Source organism: Vulpes lagopus, chromosome 1 (assembly GCF_018345385.1).
Source record: "Vulpes lagopus strain Blue_001 chromosome 1, ASM1834538v1, whole genome shotgun sequence".
NCBI lineage: Eukaryota > Metazoa > Chordata > Mammalia > Carnivora > Canidae > Vulpes > Vulpes lagopus.
The window spans coordinates 107,018,679-107,045,907 of record NC_054824.1 but is presented as its reverse complement, the minus strand read 5'-3'; the positions used below and the strand labels follow the sequence as shown (position 1 = coordinate 107,045,907).

The 27,229-nt window shown below is 50.6% G+C and overlaps 1 protein-coding gene across 1 annotated transcript in view; it reads left to right on the top strand.

The window, feature by feature from the left end:
* Positions 1-27,229, top strand: part of MYO5B (myosin VB) — a 327,031-nt gene that overhangs the window by 210,522 nt on the left and 89,280 nt on the right. The window contains exons 10-14 of the mRNA XM_041727359.1: positions 3,039-3,304; positions 13,431-13,512; positions 14,027-14,167; positions 21,840-21,962; positions 22,898-22,981. Coding sequence (XP_041583293.1) covers positions 3,039-3,304; positions 13,431-13,512; positions 14,027-14,167; positions 21,840-21,962; positions 22,898-22,981 — 696 coding nt within the window. The remainder of the gene's footprint in view (positions 1-3,038; positions 3,305-13,430; positions 13,513-14,026; positions 14,168-21,839; positions 21,963-22,897; positions 22,982-27,229) is intronic.

Below are 27,229 nucleotides of genomic sequence, written 5' to 3'. Positions count from 1 at the left end.
GCACAGGGTTGGAGAAACTAAGGCCCACAGAGACCGTGATGACCGTTCATGGCAGAGCCACCTCGGACCCCGGCCCTGTGGTTTTCCTGTGTCACTGCCAGCCTGGAGCAGGGTGTCATCCCCGGGCTGATGCCCCGGCAGTGCCGTGCATGGGCTAGGTACACAGTGTGTGCACAAGAAGTGCTCACTAAATGGTTACTAGTGAAAGTCTTTCTCCAGTGGATTTTGGTTTATTCCTCCAGTGCAGACAGTGGGCCTTCTGCTGGAAAGGCTGTCTGTCCATGCACGGTATGCCTTCTGCTCGGTAGTCTGGATTTTTAATTAAAGCATGAAAATGTGTTCCATGACTCTGCCAGTTACCTTGGAGAGGCAACAGTGTGCAATTACTTGGACACCAGAGGCCAATTTGTTTCTAGAATTTGGCGGTACAGGCCCACAAAACCTAATCTACCAACCATTCTGGCTATTCTTAATGGATTTAGCATCATTTAATTAAGCTTAAATGTAATTGTATGGTGTTAAATCAGTCTCAGCACCTTCTTCAATCAACAGTCGGGAGGAGGTAAGGGGGGCGAGGGCAAGCCGCAGCCCTCACAGCAGGTGGGATCCTGTCCTGAGGTGATCACCAATTCCAGGACTTGGGGTCCTGTCTCCACCACGTTTACCTGGGAGGTGCCAGGGAGCAGAGGGTACTGGGAGCAGGCCTTGAGCGGTCATGTTTGTGGCCAGCAGGCCCCCTACGTGTCAGGGAATCCAGCTGCAACTAAGAATTTCTTAGAAGTGGGTCAGACTAAGAGGTTGGACTCTTGTCATCTCTGCAGCTGTTGCCTGCTGAGCAGTCCCCAGATGTCTAACGGTACTACACGTGACTTCTCTTTGGGGAAAGAACAGGCAGGTGCTGGCTGCTGCCAGAGACCGAAATGCCATGGGTCTGAGGAAGTGGCTGTGGTGGCCCCACCTACTGAGCCCAAGTTGAATGTCTTCCCCCAGCTAAATTAGGAGCTCTGGGCCTCTGTCAGAGCTGCCTCGCTCTTTCTCATTTTCTTCCTCTGAAAAGTAAGTGGGGTTGGGTTAGAATGATGATTCCCACGAATTTTCCTGGGAACCACAGCCCTAGGCAATTTCTTAAGAAGGTAAGGGTTCTTTGGTCAGTGAAGTTCAGGAAATGCTGCATACAATATGCCTCTTGGTGCTTTCAGGGCCCATGAACAAACCAGCTCAGTCAGGTGTAACCTGGGTCGTCAAGTGCCCCTTTTGTTAGGTAAAGCCAATTAACGTGCTTCCTAACTATGGCTCCACAGACCACACTGTGGAAGAACCCTGGCCTTGCTGGGAGGTTCTTTCCTACTCTGACATTCTGTTATGTTGTAATTATATTTGTTTCGGATTTTAAATATCTATAAAAAAGCCTGGGGAATGGCGTTAAAGGGGAAATGGTAGTTATGTGCATTAATTTTCCTAGAACGTTTATGCTCTCATTTAAACCCTACAAGACAGTCTCATCAGAAAATGAGTCCCACAAGCAATTTAGGGCCATTACTGAGGGTGGCACATTATGTTCTAAATAGTCCCCTGTTGCCTGAGAGTTAATAAGCAGTGTGACAGGCTGGTGGTGGGGTTCCCTGCTTTCGAGGGGGAGGGTAGGTTGAGGGAGTGAAGGACGGAGTTTTGGTGGGGTGCCCTGAACAACTAACAAGGAGTATCTGGCTTATACGTGTGGGTTAAATGGAGACAAGACTTGTGGGTGATGTGCTTACCAGGGACCCAAGAAGCAGATGGCAGGAGCTGAGGGTGGAGCTCAGATCCACTGAGCAGAAGGTGCCTGGGGACCTCCCTGGGACAGTGCTGCTTACCTCCCCAGAGAAGGGGCTTTGCTGGAAGGATTCCTAGCTGTCCCTCCAGCTCTGGAGGGTGGGTGGTGGTGCCAGCTAGAATGTTCCAAGTGGCTTTTCTCAAGTCCAGGTCTGTTCTGTATCCTTGCTGTTGGTCCTAGCTTTTCATATCGATTGGCTGCTTTCCCCAAGCAGCAGGGGCTTCAAGAGTGTGACACTAACTATATGCTCCTTAATATCGCCGAGGAGCAAGAAAGTCAAAGCTTCCAACACTGCGGCATCAGCATGGGAAGGATGTTTGCTTGGCTCGTTTCTGAGCTCATTTCACAGCCTACAGCTGGGAGCTCCTGGGTGGCTCAGTTGGTTGGGCATCTGCCCTTGGCTTAGGTCATGATCCTGGGATTCAGGTCTTGGGATCGAGCCCCATGTGGAGAGCCTGCTTCTCTCTCTCTCTGCCCTCCCAGCTGCTGGCACTCTTGCACTCTTGCTCTTGTTGAAATCTTTTTTTAAAAAACCAAACATACAGGGGATCCCTGGGTGGTGCAGTGGTTTAGCACCTGCCTTTGGCCCAGCACACGATCCTGGAGACCCGGGATCGAATTCCACGTTGAGCTCCCGGTGCATGGAGCCTGCTTCTCCCTCTGCCTGTGTCTCTGCCTCTCTCTCTCTCTCTCTGTGTGACTATCATAAATAAATAAAAATTAAAAAAACAAACAAACATACAGCTGTTAGACTGAGTGCTGGTCAAGGGTAATGCTCGTGTAGAAGGACTTCCTGGGCTGTGGGCTAAGCCCTGCATGTGGGACCCTGCAGGTGGGAACTATACACAGATTGATTCTGCATGTGTGATTTGTACGATTATTGCTGCCTTCTGGCCCCTTACTCTTCATGGATTTAGCCATCTCTAAGTTGTCCATTCTCACCCTGCTCCCTTCACTCAGGGAAACCTCTCCAGCCTGTGCCTTGGCCACCAGCTGGCAGTGGAGGCGGCATAGGAAAAGTTGGGAAGCATTTGTTTTTTAAAGCCCTGATGATGTGTGATAAGTTTACCCCTCCATGTGGTGTGTGAGTGTGAGAACCTTCCAGAGCTGCCCTGGGGATGTTGCGATTCTGGGGTGCTGGGTGGGCTCCTGCCCCTAGGGGAGGGTACGGTGGTGGGCTTGCCCTCTGCTCCCTGCCTCAGACCGTCTCCCGTGTGTCTTCCAGCCCCAGGATGAACACTTGAACAGCTTCTGCCGCCTGCTGGGGGTGGAGCACAGTCAGATGGAGCACTGGCTCTGCCATCGCAAGCTGGTCACCACCTCAGAGACCTATGTCAAGACTATGTCCCTGCAGCAGGTGGTCAATGCACGCGACGCCCTGGCCAAGCACATCTATGCCCAGCTGTTCAGCTGGATTGTAGAGCACATCAACAAGGCCCTGTACACCCCTCTCAAGCAACACTCCTTCATTGGTGTCCTGGACATATACGGGTAGGCCTGCGCTCAGCCTCCTTTCATGCCACCTGATAGTTGTGTCTCCCTGCTAGCATTTCAGTGCTGGCAGGGGCCTTGGCGAGCTTCCCAAGCTCCCCTCCTCTCAACCAGAGTGTGAACTGTGGGACCGTTATATGGTTGTCACAGGGATTGGGGTCTCTACGGGAACCTAGTGGCCTGAGGTAAGAGACACGAGGTGTCATACAATATGGAAGACAGTTCCAGAGGAGAATGGCTCCCATCAGAACCCCAGTAGCTCCTCCATTGAGGAGCCCTCTATGCACCCTTCTTTCCACCTGGGAAGCGAGCCTGGAGAAGGAAGGGTCTTGCCTAGCATTGGCCCGGAGCTGCTCTGAACTCAATTTCAGGCTTTGTGTCTCAGCTGTTTTATTCAAATCTACCATTTGACTCCACTCACCATATTACCCATCAGGATGGTTATTGTAATACCATGATTTTGTCCAGTGCTGTAAGACATGTGTGGCCATGTTTGAGGCTTCTCTTCTTTTCAGAATAATAGCCTAATGGCGAAAACTGTTATTTATAACAGCATATTTTACAGAGAGAGGCAGCATGGCACAACAGTAAGTCGACCTGACTAGGTGTCAAGAGACAGGTGTTCTAACTCACTGCTGTCACCAGCTTGGTGGATGACTCTCCACAGATCATAGTCACTTTCTGGTCTTTTGTTTCTGTAGCCTAAAATGAAGTGTTGAGCCACAGTCTCTCTGAGGTTCTTTCTAGATCCTTCTAGAGTTTTTTTGAAATAGGTCTCCTGGTTTGCAACCTCCCTTACAATCCTTTACGATCAATGTCTTGCCTTCTTTAAGCTAATAATAGATTGAATCCTCCTGGGCCTTTATATCATAGAAGTCATGGCTTCTGTCTTAAAATAGAAACTCAGAGCCATGGAAGTGCAGTCATAAGAATAGGGTGCTCTAGTGGAAACTACTGCTAGTGGAATGGTGAGCTGGGACCTACCTTATGCTGAGACTCTAGTGGAGAGGATCTCCTAGAAGGTGCCACCTCCCTGTGCAAAGATAGGGCATCCTAGTTACGTCTCTGCTCTCACTCACTCTTGGGTTTCAGATCAAAAACCATGTTGCATGGTGTGGAGGACACGGAAGAAGGAAACTTGATTTCTGGCATTGCAAAGGCCTCCTGCTGAAGAATTAAGTCACACAGGGATCCCTGGGTGGCGCAGCGGTTTGGCGCCTGCCTTTGGCCCCAGGGCGCGGTCCTGGAGAACCGGGATCGGGTCCCACATCGGGCTCCCGGTGCATGGAGCCTGCTTCTCCCTCCGCCTGTGTCTCTGCCTCTCTCTCTCTCTCTGTGACTATCATAAATAAATAAAAAAATTAAATAAAAAAAAAAAAGAATTAAGTCACACACGCGAGCTCTGTAATACAAAAGGCAACAGAAGAAATTATAGCAGAGTCTGTTTGAGGACTTGGGCACTTAGTATCAGATGAGTCTCGAGGCCAGAGAGGGCAAGCTTGTTGGCACCGTCAGGGAAAGCCTGCTGTGGAAGGTAGGGTTCGAACTGGAGCTTTCAAAGGGAAGGAGTAAAAAAGGGGAGGTGGAGGAGGCACCTTTGGGAACAGGAGTATTGTTGAGACAGTAGGACAAAGCAGAGTGTGAAGGAGGAACCTCCTAGCAGGTGAGCACACAGTGGAGCATCACCCAAGGGCCAGAAGTGGGAGGCTGCATCTTCTACAGGAAGCTTCAGGGCTGTACCTGGGTAACCGTGCTCAGGCCAGTTGATGGCCTCCTTTGTGCTGAGCCCCCTGGTGGTTCTGCAGGGAGTGGAAAACAGCATGTGTACCCTGGGACATGCTCCTGGTGGGCCGTAATTCTGTTCTGTTGCAAGTATTTTCAGGGTTTTGGGTTCCCCCCAAAACTGACCTGTAGTGTTCCCTTCTGCAGTAAGACCCAGAGAAACTCAAGCTGCAGCCTTTGACCCGATTTCCTTAATGTACCCGGGCAAGAAGCTAATTGAGTTTCTGATCAGGGAAACCTAACAGGTAGGCTCACTGCTGTGAGTAGCACGGAAGGTTCCATGACTTCTGAGCTGCCAATTGGTCCTCACCTCTGCCGATCACCAACACCTCCCTTCCCCACTCAGAGCACCGTGGCTTCTTGGGGTGCCTCTTCCTGGGCATCTGCGCTGAAAGGCTCTGCTCATGGGTGGGGGATCGTGCTGTGGGGTCTGGAGATGTCGTGCAAGCTGGCATTTTGTGTTTATATTTGCCATTTGCTTTTCCTGGTTGAGTCTGTTCCCTCCCAGGTCCTGTTGCTGCCCAGAGGGAAGAGAGGGATCTCAGTGAGGGCTGGCCTGTGGTTTGGGTAGACTTGGCTGTAGTGAGGTAGGGATCCTGAGAGCCCTGCCCTGTGTGTGGCCTCTCCTTGTGGAGCAGCCCGGGCTTCCTCTGAGGCCAGCCAACAGCTCTCTAGTGAGGGCAGTGTCCCACTGTGGGGCCACGGACGAGCAGACTTGAGGACTCTCCCACCATCTGTGCTTCCTTCATACACACAATGTGGTCTCCTCTTTTTTTAAATCCTTGTTCTTTCTTAGGATCTAATTTCCCTTTTCAGACTGTACCACAAAGTGGTCCTGTTTGCAGAGCACTGCACAGTTCTCTGGCAGAGTTCGAATGGCACATTCTCCATGTGCTCAATGCGGTGCCTCATTCAGGCCTTATAGGCAGAAGTCAGGATGGACAGTGAGATATGGGGTAGGTTCTGGGTTAACAGGTGGGCTTGGGCCATCTGCTGCCAAGAAAGCACTTAGAGACTTGCCCTGATTGTGCATGAGCATGCTCCTCAGCAGTTGGAGTCGAGAAATAGCTGTATACATTTGCACTGGCCTAGGCTCTGTTTTCTGGCCAGTGGGTAAGTAATGAGCTCTTAGGAGGTTAAGACCAAAATCCTCACCACGGAAAGCAAGTCACTTAGACCTAGAGGTACCGTTTCTGATCTGTTGGGTCAGTGACATCATTTCTTCATCTGGAAGAAAATGACAGTGTTTGGTGGAAGTCTGTGCTGAGACCTTGAGTTGAGCTATTTGTTGTCCTGCCCCTTTTGTGATCCTGGTGTCTTTGTCTTCTTTCTTTTGGACTTGAGGCACCTTCCAGAAAACCACCAGATCTTTTTCTTATTGTGGCTGTCCCTCCTTTATCTGGGACAGATGTCACACTTGACATTCTTCCACTTGTCTTATCCAACCACCCCATTCCCAACTGATTCCTACGTTGACGCTATGTAACTCTGGGAAGGGATTCGAGGGAGTGGTTCATCCTCCATGGTGTCAGAAAACTCCAGCACTATTTTTTTTTTTTTTTTTTTTACTTGTCTACCCAAAATCCCTGACCACCAAACACTGGAGGGAGAGTGGGAGTCACCATCTCTCCATGGTCTCCCTGTTTCTCAGCCCTCGGACGGGGATATTTGGTACATCAGATGATGCCCTTGGGATGACCCTGAAGTTTTTGATTGTCATATTTCTTGTCATCTGTGAGCAAAAAGGGTGGCATGTGGAAGCGAGAAAGAATGGGAAGGATTGTGGGGATGTGCTTCTGAATACATTAAACCCCATTCATTAAGAAGAAAGGAATAAGGAATTATCTCTCTCTTTTAAAAAAAAATTTTTTTTCTGAGTTTATTCATGAGAGACACGGAGAGAGAGAGAGGTAGAGACACAGGCAGAGGGAGAAGCAGGCTCCATGCAGGGAGCTGGATGTGGGACTTAATCCTGGGTCTCCAGGATCTTGCCCTGAGCTGAAGGCAGACGCTCAACCACTGAGCCACCCAGGGGGGTCCCACCTCCCTCTTAATCAGGTTGCAAATGCTCTGAGCCAGCATGAGGGTGGAATTGCCAGCCTGTCCCTGACAATCAGACAATAATTAGTAATTGGTGGGTTAACTGTCCCAAGATGAACTCCAGCCCCTATTCAGGGAGTTTCTGTCTCACCAGTCAAGCCAGCTCCTTCTAGAAACAACTGAAAAGAGTTCTGCAGGGTGGGTGAGCCACCCCAGAATTTTCTGTGAATGTTTGAAATGTTGCTGCAGAATCAGCAGCCAGGGCGGATACTCACTTCCTCGTGCGTAAGCAAGAAGCGCGTGGACCAGCAGTCTGCGTCCGTGTCTCCCCTTAGGATGATGTTCTGACGGGCAATCGGCGGTCGAGAATGCTGTGAACCCCTAAATAACACGTGACATGGGGCACGGCTGCTTCCACTGCAACTACAGTGAGCCCTGCTGAGAGGCCAGTGCCCCAGGCTGTCCTGTGTCCCGACACCGTGTCCTGGCAGGAGGATGGATCCCCTACAACGTGCTCCCCAACCTCAGACCCCCGAAAAGTGCAAAGCAAGCTGCACCCATCGAGTAACTTGGCCAGCCTGGGACCAGCTCTCCTCCTCGACCAAGGATCTATGATGCTGCCTGCGGGCGTTTCTCACCGGGCAGGGGATGGAAGTTAATAGGACAGAGGCCAGCTCCTCGAGGCTGGGTTTCCTTTTCATGTTATATTAACCGACATTTGCCTGCCAGGCTTGATGAATGGTAGTCATCATCCTTCATTCCTCTGGCTCCTCGAGGCAAGAGATAGATGGCTTCAATTTGGGGAAAAGGTGTTCATTTGTCTGTGACTTGAGTCTTGGACCTGCCACGGTGGCAGGGGCTTTGGCTGTGGCCAATTGGCTCATGGGACGCAGGGTGCATGATGGGGGTGCAGGTTGGCACCTGATGTGGAGAAGCAGGGGGTAGGGAGGCATGGGCAGGCCCCAGGAGGCAGGGAGCGGAGGTTTGCCAGGATTCTCTGTCCTCAGCCCTCACATTATTTCCTGTGTCTTGTAGTGGTTCCTGGCCTTAAATTGCATCCAACTCTAGTCAGGGCTTTTTTTTTTTTTTTTTTAATTTTTATTTATTTATGATAGTCACAGAGAGATAGAGAGGCAGAGACACAGGCAGAGGGAGAAGCAGGCTCCATGCACCGGGAGCCCGATGTGGGATTCGATCCCGGGTCTCCAGGATCGCGCCCTGGGCCAAAGGCAGGCGCCAAACCGCTGCGCCACCCAGGGATCCCTAGTCAGGGCTTTTAAACGATAGGTTTCCTTTTTCATAATCTTTTTTAAACTGTAGCTAGATAAGCTCCTAACACAGAACTTAGCACCCCAGCAGTAGGAAATATACTGTGGTGACTGTGGTGTTGTGCGGCAGGACCCAGAACTCATCGTGTTGGAGAACTGAGACTCTCTACCTGCTAAGCACCCCCACTCCCCTCCCACCGGCCTCTGGCAGCCACCACCCTCCACCGTGGAAGTGCCTGGATACCTATATGGTGAAATCCTATCACATTTGTCTTTCTGTGACCGGCTTGTGTCACTTAGCGCCACATCCTCAAGGCTCATCCACGCTGTATCCTGTGACTGAATTTTTTTCCATTTTGAATGCTGAGTAATGCTCCAACGTCTTACTTACCCACTCCTCTGCTGACGGGTGTTTGGGTTTCTTTGACCTCTGGGCTGCGATGAACAATGCAACAATCAACAAGACTGTGCAAATACTTCTTCTTTTAATCCTTTTCAACATACACCCCGAAATGGGATTGTGGGATTCTTGTTAAGTTTTTGAGGAACCTGCAGACTGGTGTCCATAGTGACTGCACCATTTCGCATTCCTAGCAACAGGGCACAGGGGTACACATCCTTGACAACACCTCTTGTGGGGTTTTTGTTTTTTCTGGTCATAGCTATCCTAATAGGAATGAGGTAATCTCTCATTGTGGTTTGGATTTGTGTTCCTCTAATGATCAGGGTTGATCATTTTTCACATGCTTCTTGACCATGCATCCTCTTTAGAGAAATGTTGAAGTCCTTGGCACATTTTTTTGACTTATTTGCTTTTTTGTTGAATTTTAAGAGTTCTTTGTCTATTAACTCCTGAACAGAATATTAACTCCTTAACAGAAACAGGATTTGCAGCTATTTCCTACTATTACATAGGTTGCCTTTAATGATATGTTTTAAGTAAACTTCTCAGGCCCACTATTTGCCTTCATTTTAGTGAAAATTATTTGGTTTTCTTGGTCTCACACTCCAAAATAGATTTATTTTTACAGCTCCAATTTAGTTATTCAGAGAAGACTACCCAGCTCTCCTCTTTGACCAGTATGAAAAGGTTTTTGTGGTGAATGGAGAGAAGGGAAGTCAGTGACATTTACCTTCCAGCCTGTGAACAGTGTGCCTGTGAACTTGGGTAGCCCAGATGATCCCTGCTCATGTCTTCTTCAGGGCAAACATGCATGGCTGGCCTCTGTATTCTCAGATCCAGCAGATCTCTGAACCTATTGGATTCGCCCTGGGATTTCTGAGCGATTCTGGGAGAGCCAGGGAACTCACTCCTGGGAAAGCCGTGGAACTCAGATTGCCCTGAAGTCCATCTCAACCTTCCAGAATTTTTCTGACATAGCTCCTGGGAGAGTGGTGGGAGCCAGATACCCACATATACTCTTAAAGTTCAGATAAAGTCCCAGTTCTTTCTGTCCATCACACCTATGAGTTTACCTGCTGTTAAAGTCCTATAACACATCAAATCTCTGTTCCGTGGGAGGTTTTGTGTACCAGGTTTCTGTGATCCTCCTGATAGCTCTTTGGCAGCCCTTGCAGTTCTTGAAACAGATGCCTGATGGGCTGGGGGAGGATTTCCGGATGGTGGGTATTTTTCTGTCTCATGCCCCGGTTCCCAGGACAAAGAGGAGCCAGGAACTGGAGCACACCATTAAGGAAATGGACTTAGGTCCTCTGGAAGAGGACTGTGCTCTCTCTGAAGGCCAGGTCCTGCATGAGGGCATCCAGGCCCAGAGAAGCACAGGAGCGGGGTTCAAGTCCTGCCATTCTAGGGTGCCTCCAGCATCCCAGGATTATTTAGTAAGGAGATTGGAAGGTTTTGCATCGTGAACAGACCACACAAGATGCCCTTGTGAGGTTTCATGGACTTCAGGAGGAAAAGGGACTTTGACGGGACTTGTCTGACTTTAACCATCATTCGCTGGAAGCCTACCCTCTCTATCCAACCTGCCACCCATATCTTGTCATTTGACCTTTGGTGGAAAGGTAGAGTGTAGTCTTGGTAAAAGAGGCAAGACTGAGCTAAGAAGTTGGGTTCCTCTGAGCCATGCTCCAGGGGAAGATCTATTTCCCCGCCTTCAAAGCCTTGCATGGCCTCTGCTCTGGTGAGAGGTTTGTGGAGGTTAATAATTAACTCAGAGGCCTGGTTGACCTCCTTTCATTGCAGTTTCACTTTCTAACAGACACTACCTTATTTTTTAGACACTACCTTTATTTTTGTGCTCCTTAACATACCCTGAGATTGGAGTGGAAGGAGAAAGAAGGAAATTCTGTGCTTTTCTACGTTTGGGGGGATAGGAGGAAAGTGGATATACCACGAATACAGGTCTTGGATCTCAGCATCAAGTTTTACTCTGTGTTTTGACCTTCCTCCCACCCAAGGATTTTGGTCTAAACATTCTCAGCGTTGATTTTACAAGAAAAACCCAATTCCCTCCAGTACATAAATTTCTTTGTGACAGTTTAAAGTTGTGAACTATAAATTGATCCATTGTGTTTGTTTTAAAATATCATCTCTGTTGATGGAGAGAATTACTAGAGATAGGGCCACTTCTCTATAATAGAATTCTATCCCCCTGGCTGTGCCTTTTGAGGTCTGTTATCTTCTATGTTTTCCAGGCCACCCAAACCCCTCCTTCATCCCTGGCCCTTCAGTGGGCATTGTAGTAATTACACTAGATGGCAGAGGAATTGTCACCAGATCATATCTTAGAAATAGGGATATTATGAGCTAATTTTAGGCCATCTCAAATTAGAATGTTCTTGGTGGAGTGCTACCAACATAAACCTTTAAAAAATGACAAGTGAGAGATACTTAAATCCTCTATCTGTGGAGCTCAGCCCAGCCTTGAAAGTATACCCACTCGCTATTAAGTTTCCTCTGGGAGTTTGCTGATGTCAGCATCGTATTTTGGGGTAAGGTGGAGATGGGGGAGGAAACGAGGATCTAAAGGACATAACTCCATGTATAGGACCATCACCGGGACTGGGGACCCAATGTAGGATGATAACTGGCAGGCACTATTCCCCCCTCCTATATGGCCTAGAGTGCAGCTCCTGCCTGGACTTTGCATCTTATCTTTTTTTATTAACTTACAATTATTTCTCCTATGTGGGCATGACCAAAGGCTGTTTTTTAGTATCGTGTCTCCAGTCAACTCCTTTGATCTCAAAATGACTCTCCACATCCCCAGGTCATCTACCTTGATGGGGGTGGGGGATAGGGGAAGGTGGGCATGAGAGGTAGGGGAGGCCTGATGTCTTCTGGGCACTGACATAGTCCTTTTGGTTGTCTGATGCATTTGTTCTGTATTGAGGGCTACCTGTCCAACACCATCAGCCTGCAGCTCCAACATCTTTACTTGGGACTGGTAATTAGGGAGGACCTATTGGGGAAGATGAGCATAATTTATCTAAGATTGAGAAAATTTAGTTGTCTGTACTGAAGAATGACAGGATAAAAATTTAGGGTTAGGGGGAGATTGAAGCCTATGCGCCCCCCAGCCCTGGGTCCTTTGTTGATATTCCTGCTGCTGTATGGGGAAGTAGCCTTGTCTGCTGCTCTTTCCCAGTCTTTTCCTCCTTTTCTTTTTTTTTTTTTTTATTAAACTTTTTTTTTTAACTTTTATTTATTTATGATAGTCATCAGAGAGAGAGAGAGAGAGAGAGAGAGAGGCAGAGACAGAGGGAGAAGCAGGCTCCATGCACCGGGAGCCCGACGTGGGATTCGATCCCGGGTCTCCAGGATCGCGCCCTGGGCCAAAGGCAGGCGCCAAACCGCTGCGCCACCCAGGGATCCCTTTTTCTCCTTTTCTTAATGACACTTTTCTTAAATTAAGAATGTGACCCCAGAAATTACTGTCTGGGTTCACAGACTGGCTCTTCCACATACTGACTCTGATCTGGAACAGATTGTGTAGTCTGCCCGAACCTTAGCTTCTTGCACTTATAGAACAGAATTGCTGTGGGCACAAGTGAGAGCTCATGAAGCTGTTGGGGCTGAGTGCTGGGTCAGGTGCTCATTCAGCCAGTGGCGTGAGGGAAAAAAAGACTCCTCTTCCTCCTGTGTTTCTGCCCCTCCACTGCCTCGACCTGATGACGTTGCCCAGTGTACAAGGTGGCCCCACTCACTTGTAAATCATCTGACCTGGCGAACTTTACCACGTCCATCCAGCTGTGTGGGTGAATCTTGCCTTCATGCTCCCGTGACTCCTTGACGCCCTCTCATCTTCCTCTCCCCTAGTGTGTTTTGGTCCTCTCCATGACTCGGTCACCACCAACTTACATCCTGCCTTGCTTGGTCTTCCTGGGATTCTTACTGCAGTAATAACTGCCTTACTGTCTTCCTGCCTGTGGTCTTGCACACTTTGCCCCAAATCAGTTGTTCTCCACCCTCTTGTTGATTTCTGAGCTGCACATCTGGTTGTCATTTAATTGTGTGTGAATAAAAAAAAAATTGTGAACGTGAACTTCATGAAAAAGATTTAGAAAAACAAAGCACCCTTACCTGGTATTAGGACAAACAGATCTGTGGAGGCTGGGATGGGTGTGGGATGATAACAGAAAATGGTTCCACCTCTCTGGAAGTTAATTTTCTTCTACCTTTAAGAGGCTATATTCTGATAGAGTGATTCTGCTAGGGTGATAGCGTCCTACAGAGAATCATGAATTCAGAGCTGTATGTTTGTTTGCTGTAGCATTCAGAGCAGCTGAACGTCAGGGAAAGAGCTAAAATGGCCTATAATAGGCGATTGGTTGGATTGTGATTCATTTATGTTGTGGGGAGGCATATTGCCAGCCTGCGTGGGCCCTGTGCATGACTAGGAAAAGGTACCCCCTCTGTGCAGAGTGTACCCCTCCCTGGCTCATGAGGGACATCTGTGCTGGGGTTGAGGATGGAGCTGGTTGAGGGGGAGAGGAGATGAGAGTGACCTTGTTGAAAGTCTCAGAGGTTCATTTGATAAGAGGAATACCCTTGTCCTCTCTCCCTTCTGCAGGTTTGAGACCTTTGAGGTCAACAGCTTTGAGCAGTTCTGTATCAACTACGCGAACGAGAAGCTGCAGCAGCAGTTCAACTCGGTAGGGCCTGGCTCCCGGAACGTGTGAGAGGGGTGGGGGGAACACCTCCCTCCCTGGAAGCAGCAGCTGAGGGACCTCTCTTCCATCCGGGGTCAGCAGGCTCTAGCTCAGCCCTAACCTTCTCGGAGTTTATAGAGGGTGCCCTGGCTTTAGGAAGGCATTACCTGCTGTGCCAGGGAGGATGTCTGAGTCGGGTGGCTGGGCTGAGAGGGTCAGTGAACCTCCCCTTGGCTATGACTCCCACACCTCTTCATCCTGGGCTTCTGGGGTATTTGCCCGATTGCAAGCCAGTTGATTACTAGAATATTCTAGAGACATGTTCACATGGGGATGGGGATCACCTAACTGAGCTCTCTTTTCCTGCAGTCCTGCCTGTGACTTAGTGCCCATACCCTTTCTCATGGGTGGACACCCTTCTCTGGGACTCCAGGCTCATGTGGTTGAACCTCAGGGGTGATGAACATCAGGATGTGCCTGCGGTTCACTAACTTTGACCTTTCACCTCTTATCCTAGCATGTATTCAAACTAGAGCAAGAGGAATATATGAAGGAGGAGATCCCTTGGACCTTGATTGACTTTTATGATAACCAGCCCTGTATTGACCTCATAGAAGCAAAGCTAGGCATCTTGGACCTGCTGGATGAAGAGTGTAAGGTAAAGCATTGTATCAGTCACGTCCCAGGTTTGGGGAGGGGCAGGGGCAACCATGTGGTGCAAAGGAATGTGTGAGGTCTCAAAGCTGGAATTTCATTTACAATTAATTAGCCTACCTTTTGTTGGCTGAGAGACACTATGGCATCCTTTCCACATGCTAGAAGGTAACTGTTGGTGAACGTGTACCTCTCTAGGCAGAGACTGGATGGTGTGGATTGGCACAACATGGTTGTGGTGTGGATGGGGCAAGCTGGATATGCTAGGTGCTAAGACAGAGACCCCAGCATCTAGACGGGCTCCCCAGAGGGTGCGGGTCAGCAGCCCAGGGGCGTGTTTGTCATGCCTCATGCATTATGTGGGATTGAGCTGCATGGCTTGGGGGCAGATGACCTCCGTAGATTCCCCCATCTAGGTGTTTGTGGATTCTATTTTGTAGGACAGGACTGTCCTGGATTGCCAGTGTAGGGAGAGCCAGGCAGCCTTGGAAATGTGGGGCAGGAGAATCTGGAATTTATTTCTATTTATTTTTAAAAGATTTTATTTATTTTTTCATGAGGGATGCAGAGAGAGGCAGAGACACAGGCAAAGGGAGAAGCAGTCTCCTTGCAGGGAGCCCGATGTGGGACTCGATCCTGGTACTCCAGGATCACAACCTGAACCAAAGGCAGACACTCAACCACTGAGCCCCCCAGGGGCCCCTTCAGATCTGTGTTTCATTGATCATCTAACTTCTTGGGCCTTTGGTTTCCTACTCTGGGAACTAGTAGGGATTGGATCTAATGACCTTCAGAATTTTGCCCAGTTTGGTGGTTGCTTATGAAATAAGAGGGCAGTTGTATTCCTCCAACAGTGGAAGCCCTTGTCGGAAAGGTGTAGAAATCACAGGACTGTTGCTATTGAAAGGAAAAGACTCAGTTGCCTGTCTCTGTGGCCTCTCACATCCTGCCTGTAAAGGGGTGAGTGTGGCTTGGTGGTTAGAGGAGGTGGTTTTCCCCTCCAGGAGGGTGCTCCTACATCCATTGTCTTTGATCAGGAAAAGAAGTGGAAATCGAACTGTAGAAGGTAAAGGGAAATGTACCGAAATCCACAGCGTGTGCGCCTTCATTCTTGACGAGTTTAGCATTTCTTCAATGCTGTGGGCTTTGCCTGAGTCCCTCCAGGTCGGGCCTGTTCCTCAGTCTGGCAGGTGTGCAGAGGTTTGCTCAGCCTCTGTGGTAGCAGTACAGGTGGTAGGACCCTGTCCCTGCCCCTGCCTGGAGTGCCACTGGCTAAATGACCAAAGTCATGGCCCTAACTCTTGAGTGTCCTCCCTGCCCCCCAGGCACCCCTACCCTGTGTTCACCCCTCACTCCCTGGATTCAGCATACCCTGCCAGCTGCTCCTGTTGATGGCTCAGAGGGACCCTGTTCCTGTCCCCCACTGTTGTGTGTGCTCCTGTCAGGAACCACCTCCTCCCATCCCACATCCCAAGCCTGAAGGCGACCCCATGTCCTGTGTCCACCCCAGGCCTCTGAGCTAGCCTTGCGCCCCAGGATGCAGCTCTCCTGTCCCCTCCCCAGTGATGAAAGTGAAGAGGCTCTGAGGTGCACGTAAAGCAGGTGGTTCCTCTTGGACTGCTCCATATCACTCTTCGTTGAAACACCGTGATGTTGAGCCCCAGATTGTAGGATCTCCTCCTTGTGTACACACACTTTCTAGAAACCACCTGATGCTTCAGGATGAAGGTTTCCCCCACTCCACCCCAATGCAAGCAGCTGCCTAATTGATGTTTGATGATTTATCCTGCCTTAGGTGATCCAGGATTGCTTGGGGTGGGTTTACTTGGGCTTATGGTTTGAGAGGTGCCACTCCCCAAGGGAACGTGTCCCGAGAAGTCAAGTCAGATGGGTAGGAATGCAGGTGCAGGGACCTCAGTCTGCTGTGTGGAGGCTGGAGGGCCAGGCAGCGAGGGGAGACTGCATGGTGTGGCTGGGAGTAGGCAGGGGCAGGTGGGGCCTCGGCAGAGAAGCACAGTGGTCATGGGGAGGCCCAAGCTGCAAACCATTTCCAACAGTTGGGTGGGTGACGTTGCTGGAGCCCCACGCTTTGCAGCCTTGGGTGTTCCCATTGCTGCCTTCTGGGCGCAAGCCTCCTGGGGCATCCCCATTGGAGTCGGCTTCACTTTAGAAAAGCTAACTGCATGCAGATGAGCCTCATCTTCATGTTCATGGAGGCTTCTGTCTGCATCAGGCTCATGAAAGAGGTGATTTCAGCCCAAGATGGCATCTGCTGCAAACTCCCGCCCCCTGTGGGCCCTGAGACCCCAGGAAGTACCCATGGGCTGTGAGGATGAACAGGGACGGGATTGCTGAGTGGCTGGGCCCAGATGGTGGATTGCGGCTGGAGGGGCTGTGGGCAGGCCTGGTGCTCTGGGTCCTGGGGAGGCTGGTGGAGGGTCCAAGGGCCACAGAGTGACTGCTGAACAGAACCGGGGGTTGGGGTGGCCACTGTGTGGAGGCTCTGGGGAGGGGCATGTGTGGGCAGAGCTTGGATTCCCTGCCGGTCAGGCTGGTGCCGCAGGGACTGTGCTACTCCAGGTGGATGTGTTGAAACTCAGGGTGGCTGTAGGTGAAGGTGGAACAGGGTGGGCAAGGTGAACACCTGTTTGAGGAGCACTTGAAACCCAGGTCTAAGTCCTCCAGGCGATAGAGTTGGTGCAGCCTGGTGCAGCTGCTACCAGCCGGCAGCTGGTGGAGCTGCAGGTGTCCCCTGCGTCAGGACTCAGGGCCTCACACACCGTCCGGTTGCTGCCCTGGGGGACCCGCACTGCAGGGAGCCTGGCTACATGTGCAGGGGACCTTGCCGCACATGTAGGAAGTGAGCCTGGGCAGGGGAGCATGTTCCCCCAGCTGGCCACAGCCAGGCGACACAGTGCCCCTTGGGACTGTCCTGGGGCCATCGAGCTGCCTCAGACCACGGCTGTGCCTCTGCTGTCCTCACACACTGCAGGGTGACATAATTGCACCGTGAGGACTTAGGTCCTATGACCGTGTGTGACAGGATGAAGGGTTAGACTCACGGTGTCACAGAGGAACTGGGAACTTGTCCTGGGAAGATAGAGCGACAGGCAGAGCCGGGGCTGGGACGTCATGAGGACTGTAGGGACAGGGTGGCCGGGGCAGAAGGCTCAACATCACCAGGTGGCTCCCCAGGGCCTGAGATGGGGACTCATGGAACAGCCATCCGGGTCTCAGAGCTGCAGTCGGCCCCCGTGCAGTCCGCCCCTGAGCACCCCATGACCCCTTGGTGGGGCCCTGGGGCAGGACAGGCGTGTGCTGCAGGGGCTCGCTGGGGGCTGTGCGACACAGGCCAGGGTCAGGCCTGGGCACCCTGCCCTCCCTGCATCAGCTGAGTGCTGCCTCCTGGGGAACCAGCTAGTGAGGGCAGATGAGACAGCAGAGGTCGCCGCGTGCTTGCTCTCCAGCGACATGTTGGCATCAGCACGAGTTTGCTGAAAGTGACGCCTTGACCCCTGGGAGCCATGCTTGTGAGTAAAGATGCTATCAGATGGGGGTGTTGGGGAACCCCAGGGTGGTCCTGAGGCAGGGGCCAGGGGGCGGGCTCTGCCCCGGGTGAGCAGGGCCTGGGGCCTGAGTAGAGGGGAGGAGGGGAGGACAGCCCTCCGTAAGCCACCCCCCTGTGGAGGGAAAGCATCCCACTGCCCTGCTCCCCGCTCACCTGCCCTATGCCCCTGGGGCCCTGCGTACCTGAGACCCTGCCATTCAGCAGCACCTCTGTGGCCTCAGGCAGGTGGGGAGGCCCTGGAGGATGTGACTGAGGAGATCCTGCTGTGAGGAGAAGCATCCCCCAAATGGCATTTCCAGCACAAAAGTGGGAAGAAGGGCACTCCTGGGGGCGAGGGGACTGTCACGTTGGAAGAACGTGAAAGGTCCGACTTGTCCAGACCCACGTGGTGGCTGGTGAAGTGGAAAAGCAGGAGCCATTGGATGGGAGCCCTGTCCACAGGGGGTGTGGGGACTAACCCTGAAGCCTCAGAGGAGGGTGGGGCCTGGGGACAGGAGGGCTGTGACAGGGCATGAGCGATCTCTCGGGGTTTCCCAGCTGTGTGTGGAGGCTGAGGGGAGAGACTGAACAAAGAGAGGGATACATCCTCCTGCCTTCCAGGGGGGGATGCAAAGGAGCTCTGGGACCAGTGTTGGGAGCAGGCCCTGGGTGAGAGGAGTGGTCAGAGAGCTGTCCAGGCAACAGCCTAGCTTCTAGGACTTGGTGGGGAGATGGGGGGGGGGCAAAAAGGGGACAAATGAGACCCTCATCCCCATAGCAGACCCAGCTGTGAGGGAGCAGGAGGGGGAGTCCCTGGGGGCCTGGCAGTTGAGTGCATAGGCCCTGGGGGGACATGACCCCAGGAGGGAGGCAGTGAGTGCACAGGCCGTGGGTGAAGAGCATCGCTCCTTCCCAGAGCAGCAGTAGCAGAGTGGACGGATTCACTGGCCAAGGTCAGAGGCTGTCCGAGGGAGGAGGGGAAGCTTGGAGGGCAGCCCCCTGCTTGGCCCAGGCACAGTGTCCGCATCCACCAGGTGCCCTCTCCTAGTGAATCATGATGGCCCTTCTCTGGCCGTAATACTGGGTGATGCTGAATGACCAGTGGACCTGATAGGGCAGCAGGGGTGCCACATGGTCTCTCCTCCAGGTGTGGGGGAGGGCCCCACAGACAGGCTGTTGTGCTGAGCACACGGGTCAGGGGTGTTTGTGCAGGTGGAAGCCTCCTGGAGCAGGCATTGGGGTTGCAGCCAGGAGGGCAGGGAGTGTGCAATTGTGCCCCTGGTGCCCCTGGGCTTGTCCACAGGCTGTTGGGAGGAGGAGTTGCAAGGACTCACTCTTCTCTCTCCATTTTTAAAAAAAATTTTATAAGCGAGTAAAATTAGGCTTGGACATATTTTTAGCAGCTTTATGGAAACGCAATTAACATACCATTAAATGCCCTCATTTAAAGTGTAGGACCCCTGGTTGGCAGTCTGTTGAGTGTGGAGCCGAGGTCACGGGTCAGGGGTCACAGGGCCCATTAGTGGTCACTCCTCCTCCCCCACAGTCTTGGGCAGCCTCTCATCTATTTACTGTATTTAAACATGGGCCTATTCGGCATGTTTCATATGGACCCAAACCTACGCTTTTTGATGTGACCGTGGCCCGAAGTGCAGCCAGAGGAACCAGGGTCTTGAGGGACGGTTCCCGTGTAGCTGAGGACAGAGCTAGGACCAGGCTCCTCTGGACGTTGAGAAGGAGAGCAAGACCACTTGCATGAAGCCACGTGCAGTATTTGTTTTTAAGGACCTGACTCAGCATATCCCAGAGTCACCGATACCACAGCCCAGATCTTATCAAGATACAGGACTGACTCTCCTTCCCCTGGGCTTGCATGGAAGCTCTTTTGGGGATACGTGCATTCCATCCAAGCCTGTCTTGCTGGCTGCTTCTAAATCTCTGTTGTCAGGCCAGCAAGCCCAGAAGTAGGGAGTGTATGCCCTGGTGCCAGCCTGTCCCAGTGTGAACCCCAGCTCTGCTACGGCCCAGTGGTGTGACCTTGGGCAGGTTACCCAACCTCTGTCTCCATTTCCTCATCTGTAGAGTTGTACAGACATCGTGCCCAGCTAATAGGATTATTGTGAAAATTAAATGAGTTGACAAATAAACAGATAAAGACCTGGGTGCCTGGGGGGCTCAGTTAAGGGTCACAGCTCTGGTCACAATCCCAGGGTCCTAGGTTTGAGTCCCCCATTGGGCTCTGTGGGTCTCCTGCTTCTCCATCTCCTGCTGCTCTCCTTGCTTGTGCTCACTCAGTGCTCACTCTTTCACTCAAATAAAATCAATTAAAAAAAATTATAGAAAACTGACAATAATAGGTGTTATGGGCATTAGCTGTGAGTATTATCTGGGAATCTTGACTGTTAATTCCCGCTGGGCCTTACTGTCCATGGGGCGGGGGGTGGTTAGGAAAAGATACCTTTGGGGTGCTGGGTGGCTCAGTGGGTCAGTGTCTGCCTTCAGCTCAGGGTGTGATCCTGGGGTCCTGGGGTTGAGCCCCGCGTCGGGCTCCCTGCCTGCACAGGGTCTGCTGCTCCTCCCCGCCCTCCCCCTGCTTGTGCTCTGTCTGTCTGTGTCTCATGAATGAATGATGCCGTCGTCAGGAAATACACATAATACCGTTGTCCGGCTTTGCTCACGGTGCCCGCCAGCCTGAATGCTAGACACAAGGCTGCGGGGGCTACTGGCAGAAGTCCAATCTCTCATCGTCCCAACGAGATGATTTGGCTGCTGGCACCTGTGTCGACCCTGGTGCCTCTGGTCCTCACAGTCCCACCTTTCCTCCTCCAGTAGCCCTGCCTGGCAGACTCCACGGTCCTGTACCTGTTGTTTCTAAACACAGAATGCTCAAAGACAAATATAAAACAGCATACGTAAAAGTGCTGAACCCGGTGTATTTTGTCCGCTGCACACAATTAATAGCCTCTGTCAAGAAGGAGTCTTCCTACATCAACAGTGCTCAGCATTGGATATTCAGCGACACTCATGCTAAGTTGACAACTGAGAGAAGTCTTGTTGGCTCACTTACTATCCAGGAAATTTGTTTTAGAGAGTGTAGGCACTTTTTTTAATGCCCCAGATTTCATTAGTTTACCAAACAAAACCCTTTCTAAGTGGCTAGGGGGAGGGTCACCTTCAATCCTTGCCTCGTCCAAATGTGCAGTGATACAGGGTGGTGGGCCAGGTTGTGACCTGTCGCTGAGGAACGGGTGTGTGTTGTGGTTATCGCAGGTGATAGGAGGGGGCACCCCCATGGAGGACTTACCATCATCCTGGACAGCTTGGATGGGGGTGACGGTGACTCTGTGTTCTGTGTGCAACAAGGCGACATGCTTACTCACTTCTGGAGCCAGCTCTAAAGATGCTGGAAAGGGCCACCTTTTGGGTTCTTGGTGTCATGAAGCTTCTAGATTTAGATTCGGGGAGGGTGGACACGCACACGGCGCAGCTCGTTGGCTAGTTCAGTCATGGCCAGAATGTGCCCAGAACCCAACCCCAAGTGAAATAGCGAGGCGTCCTGTTTGAGCCCAACATGTTATGCTCTGTTGTGACAAGACGACACACAGAAGCCGACCGTTGAGCTGCCTTGGTGCGTGTGTGAGAGCTTCACAGTGAGGAGCTCCCAGGTGACATCAAGAGTAGCTGGAAGGGGCTTCGGAGCAGAGAGCAGGCTTGCACTGCACCTGACGGTGGTGGTGGAAGAGCAGAGGGTGGGCCTGCCCACAGCAGGCTTTGGGCTGAGTGAGTGGGGCCAGGCACCAGGGCTGGATGTGGTGGGTCGTGACCCTCAGGTCCCTGGCCCAACTGGAGGGCAGGCACATCCTCAGGCTCCACCCTGAGCCCCCTACCCCCTGCATCTGTCAGCCAGCACTCTCAGAGGCTCTGTGCCTCTATGGACACCCTGTTGCCAGCCCCTACGGCGTGGGTCCATGGCAGCCATGGCCAAGTCCTGCTTTCTTCAGCTCGGTCCCACTCGGAAAACTGATCCTAGCCCCTGTGGGGTCCACTTGCTGGCAGAGCCCATCTTCCCCCCGCAGTGCTCTGCCTGCCTCTCCTCAAGGAGCCCTCTGTCCTCTCATGTGTCCTCCAGGTCCCCAAGGGAACCGACCAAAACTGGGCCCAGAAGCTGTATGACCGGCACTCTGGCAGCCAGCACTTCCAGAAACCCCGCATGTCCAACACGGCCTTCATCGTCATCCACTTTGCCGATAAGGTGAGTGTGTGCGTGGCCCGGAGCCCTGTGAGCCCCCTGCAGAGGTTCAAGGCTGGAGGGGTTCTGTTATGTTCAGGCACCTAGAAGCTCTTGGTTAGGGCATCCACCCTGTGACATGGGGGCTGTCCGTATGCGGACAGAGCCCCGGGCAGTGGGAGGGTGCCGCAGCCACCCGGGCCTGTGCTAGACACACAGTTACCGCCTCTCTCCTGGGGCTTCAGGCAGGAGCACGTAAGACAGTCATGAGTGTGCCCCGAGGGAGGAGGGAGGCGTGAGAACACAGTGGTGCTCTCTGGGTGGCGCCTCCCTGGGACCCTGGCGTACACGGAACTTTCCCACATGGATTTCTGTTTGGTTTGGGAAGCCCTGACCCACGGGTCCCAATTTTCAATCTGCATGTAAATAACCTGGGGTCTCATTACTCAGACTTGAAGGCAGATTCCAGGGGCGCCTGGGTGGCTCCATCTCTTAAGCATCCAACTCTTGGTGTCAGTTCAGGCCTGATGTCAGGGCTGTGAGAGAGAGCCCTATGCTGGGCTCTGCGCTCAGTGCGGAGTCGGAAATGCTCTCTCCCTCTGCTTCCCCTTGTGGGCACACACACACACAGGCTCTTCTCTCTCAAATAAATAATCTTTTTAAAAATGCAAATACCCATTTGGTGGACTTTTCAGCACCCAGGGAGGCCTTAGGCTATCTTTTGGGAACTCCTTTTTAAAAACAATGTTTTCTCACAAAATAAATACTCGATTTCCTCTGTGTGAATCCTGATCACATCTTGGGTTTACATGATAAATGGAAACATCTGTGGGTTTCCCAGCTACTCACCAGTCCTCAGAAAACACTGTGGATGAGAGGACAGGTGCTGAGTTGCTAAGCAGGTGCCAGGTTGGGCTGAAGCCCTTGACCCCTCTTTCTGTTTCCCTCTGGGGCCCCAGGTGGAGTACCTTTCAGATGGTTTTCTGGAGAAAAACAGAGACACGGTATATGAAGAGCAGATCAACATCCTAAAGGCCAGCAAGGTAAAGGGCACCAGAGGTGGGGACCTAGGGCAGGATCACCCACAGCAGGATGTGGCAAGACCGGATTGGGTGGTGGTGGCCTGGGGCTGAGAGGGCAGGCAGGGGGAAGGTGAAGGGGCTTGTCAGTCATGCATGTCAAGAGTGCACAGTTTCCTAAACTGGAATGTGAGACTTAAAAGACAATGGTCCTCCTCCTCCCCACCCACCTGCAGGCTCTAGCTTTCCCTGTCATCAGCTAACCTTTCTGAAGACCCAATGACCGTGTTGCGACCCCCCAGCCCCATCCCAGCACATGTCCCAGCACGTGCCATGATGGTGGCAGGTGGCATTCAGAGATTACCCAGGAGGGGCTCCCAGGTGTACCAGTACCAGCAGCAGGGGCTACAAGCTTTCTACCCTGAGCCCGTTCCAGACATCCCAGAAGGTAGAAAGCAGGGGTCGAACCTGGGTTGCTGTAGACCTACGAACAGGCCTGGCACAGACTGCAGCTACAGATCAAAGAGCAGATGGGCATGTTGGGTAGCGTTTTTGAAGCTCATTGTTCACTGGGCCTCTGTCATCTGTAAGACTTTGTTTTCACAGCAGTCCTGTGAGGTTTAAGTTTCTAGCTCTGTGTTAGAGCATTAAATACCTACAACAGTACAAGGCCCTGTGACATGGAGTCAGTGCCCAATTGTTGGTGTCGGTTTTCATCTCCCTGAATATAGATCAATCTCAAATTCTATCTGTAAATTCATGATTTTACTTAAAGCATTTTTATTTTATGGGAGGCCTATCTGCTTCTTTCATGCGGCACCCCTGATAAGACATTAAGAGACCATTGTGAATAATCACCACAGTACGGGGTGGAAGACTCCTGTGTACCCTACCAGCCAAGGGGTGTTTAAAGGACTCCCACCAAGAGCAGTGAAACAAAACCATGTTAATTAGAATGTAATTAGTAAAGCCAGTTTTCCTGCCTAAGAGCCCATAGTGCAGCTAATTGCATTCTCAGTTATTGGGGAACTATAAATAGAGACTTAGGAAATGCCTCTTTAAAACATGGCTTTGTCATTAACAGCCTGCTTTAAGTACCAAAGATGGAGCTTTCTCCCTCCCGGTATTTATTATAAAAAAGCAATATTTTATCCAAAACCAGAAAATTCCAAAAGGAGCATATAGTTAAGATTTCCGATGCCAGGGCAGCACTCAAGTGCAGGTCGGAGTTTGTCAGTAAGTGTTGGCTGCCCAGCACCATCCCGAGTGGTGTCCCAGCAGGCAGGCCTGGAGCCGTCTCTCCGCTCACCCCAGCAGAAGGGACTTGGAGACCAGCATGTCCAGAGGTCAGGGAGACCACATCAGCCCAAGGCCACCTTCTCTGGGCCACGGCAACTCCTGAGGTCCAAGAGTCCCAACTCTGTGCCTCAGGCAAGCCCATGGGCGTGAGCTCTGGGTCTCCTCTCTGCTCTTGGCTTGACTTCTAACTCCTCCAGGAATGACCGTGTATATGTGTCTGTTGTTTCCCTGCCAGTATGTTCCTGATAGGTTACAGACACGTTCCATTTTGGGCAAATACATTTACTTTTTTAAAAAGTACTTTTTTAATTTGTGTTTTTGTTTTCTATAGGTAAATAGTAGTGGAATTACTACATTGTGTGCTCATTTTATTTTTTAATTTTTTTGAGGAACCTTCATACTGTTTTCTACAGTGGCTTCACCCATTTGCATCTCTACTAACAGTAGGTGAAGGTTCCCTTTTGTTTTCATCCTTGCCAATACTTGCTATTTCTTGGGTTTTTTAACTTTAGCCATTCTCGAAGGTGTGAGGTGATGTCTCATTGTTGTTTTGATTTGTGTTTCCCTGATGATAGGTGATGTTGAGCATCTTTTTGTGTATCCCTTTACCATTTGTGCTGCTGCTTTGGAAAATTGTTTTGGGCTCTCTGAATCTTTAAATTTTTAAAATCCAATTATTTTTTATGTTGAGTTACCATATCACTTGCAAATATCTTCTCTCTTCGGTAGATGGGTGAGGAGAGGGGTGAAATAAAGGATCAATAAGGATGATGGGCACCTACCATGATGGGCACTGAGTATTGTATAGAATTGTCAAGTCCTTTTATTGTACACCTGAAACTAATATGCTGCTGTTAATTATACTTCATTTAAAAAGTGTTTTTAAACATACCTTTTGTATAATAGCTTTACTGAGATATAATTGACATACAACATAACATTTTTTTTTTTTTACAACATAACATTTTTAAGGATATTTGGAGTGCTTCCTATTTAAGATCAGTTGATGTTGGTAGTTAAAAAGCTTTCATCAATATTTAGAATGAATAGGTCACTATGTGAGAGAGAACTTTTTAATCGATAAAATGGTATCATCCCCTTCCCAATACAGGAAAGTCTATCTTTTTTCTTTAACAACAAAAAAGGGCTGAACCTTTTCCTCCAAAGGGCAGCGCTGGCCACGTAAAAGAACTGCCCGAAAAGAAAATGTATTTTTTTTTATTAGGTCTGCAGCCAGGTTTTATAGATAAGGTTCTGGGCAAGAGATCCCAATCAGATGGTTATTTGAGCATGTCTTTATTTTGGTTTCATGCGTCTGTTTTAAAGGAAAGGTATTTTTATGTTCTTACAGAAGTTAGCAGGCACGATTTCCGAGGTAACAGCTACAGATATAGCTGTAATGGATATTCTTCTTAAACTATCGATGGTCTTGAAAAAGACCATTTTTTATACTTCTTTTAATCCCTCTTCAAATAGATTTGCCTCAGGCTTTTAAAATCTATCTATAGCCCTGAATAGCAGAGAGGACCAAAGCCAGTATCTACGGACACTTGGAAATAAGTGACAAATGACGTTAGGAGGAGTTCTTGGTTTGTTCAAAGGTATCATCTGCGTGTTTTCATGATTGGAGGGAGCATGAAATTTATAACCCCAGTGGATGCTGCTTCCCAGGACTGCCCCTAGACACATGAGTTATGATAGTTGCACTACTACTGGTCACTCAGCTCATAAATATACTTTCCTCTAAAGCATCACTGGAGTCAAAGAAAAAACTTCCTCAGTTCATTCTTCTGCATGAATTGCTAGTCATGCAAGAGCTTGCCGTACCTGCTTTTCATTGAGTCTTCAGGCTGCTTGCTATTGGGAGGTTGCTTGAGATTAGGTCATCCCCGTGAGTTGGTGGGGCTGGGGTGGCACGGTCCTCAATATTTCTCATCTGTTCTGCTTTTTCCTAAAGTTGATGTCCTGGCAAACTCCCCCTCTCTGCATCCCAGAGATCCACCCATTTCCACACACAGTTTAAATAGCTGAGATCTATGATTAAAGCATAGCTTTTAAGATAAAACACAAATTCTCCAGACTGAACCGTGTGTTCTTTCCCGAATTATAGCACAAGGGCTCCTGTTGTAGGAGCTTTTGACAGAAGCAAGAGAAAGAGGCTTTAATTTTAAGGTCTTCTTACTTTTGAATCTGATTTCAAAGCCCCTTGTATGGTTTTCATACATTCTCTTGACCTTAGAAGTTAATAGATGTTTCAGAGAAAAGCCATTACTAATGATTTCTATAACTTAGATTCCTGAAACAATATCATCCTGCACATGGTGACTCCTGCCCTGGACTTGAACATCTTGGAAATCCATTTTAGAAAGTATGTGAATTATAATCTAGTCAGTAGTATTTAGACATGACAGACGGCGAATGAATCACTGGTGTCTTTAAAATGCCAACCTGCCTTCAGCCTGCGGTTACTTCCCTGTGGAAATCGCTCCTCCCTGTTGCGAGTGGCTGCTTGATCCTCACATGTGCCTTGGCTCTGCGGTGTCCACCCCTCCCCACTATGCCTGGGCTCTCTCCCTCCACCTCCCACACCCTGTGTCCTCCCTTACCATGTGTGATGGTGGCTTTCTGCCATTGATAGTGGGGACCCAGGAGTCTCTACATGAGGAGTTGCTGGATAAGGTTTGTGTTTAGAGAAGACACTGGCTGGTGGGTACAATGTGTTGGGACACAGGTGTGTCTGGAGCTGGGCACTCAAGTTTGAAGCACTTGCGGTGATGACCTGGGGCAGCTTGAGCCAGGTGGCAGCATTCAGGATAGCTGAAACGGGACCGTAGGCAGAACCTGGTGACCATTGGAGTAAGGAGTGGGGTGTTGGCAGGCGCCCTAATGCACCCTGGGGCACTGGGTGGGCGAGGGCCATTCAGGCTATGTCCTTGTTGGAGTTTCCAGCAGAACACGCTCACGGGAGGAAGC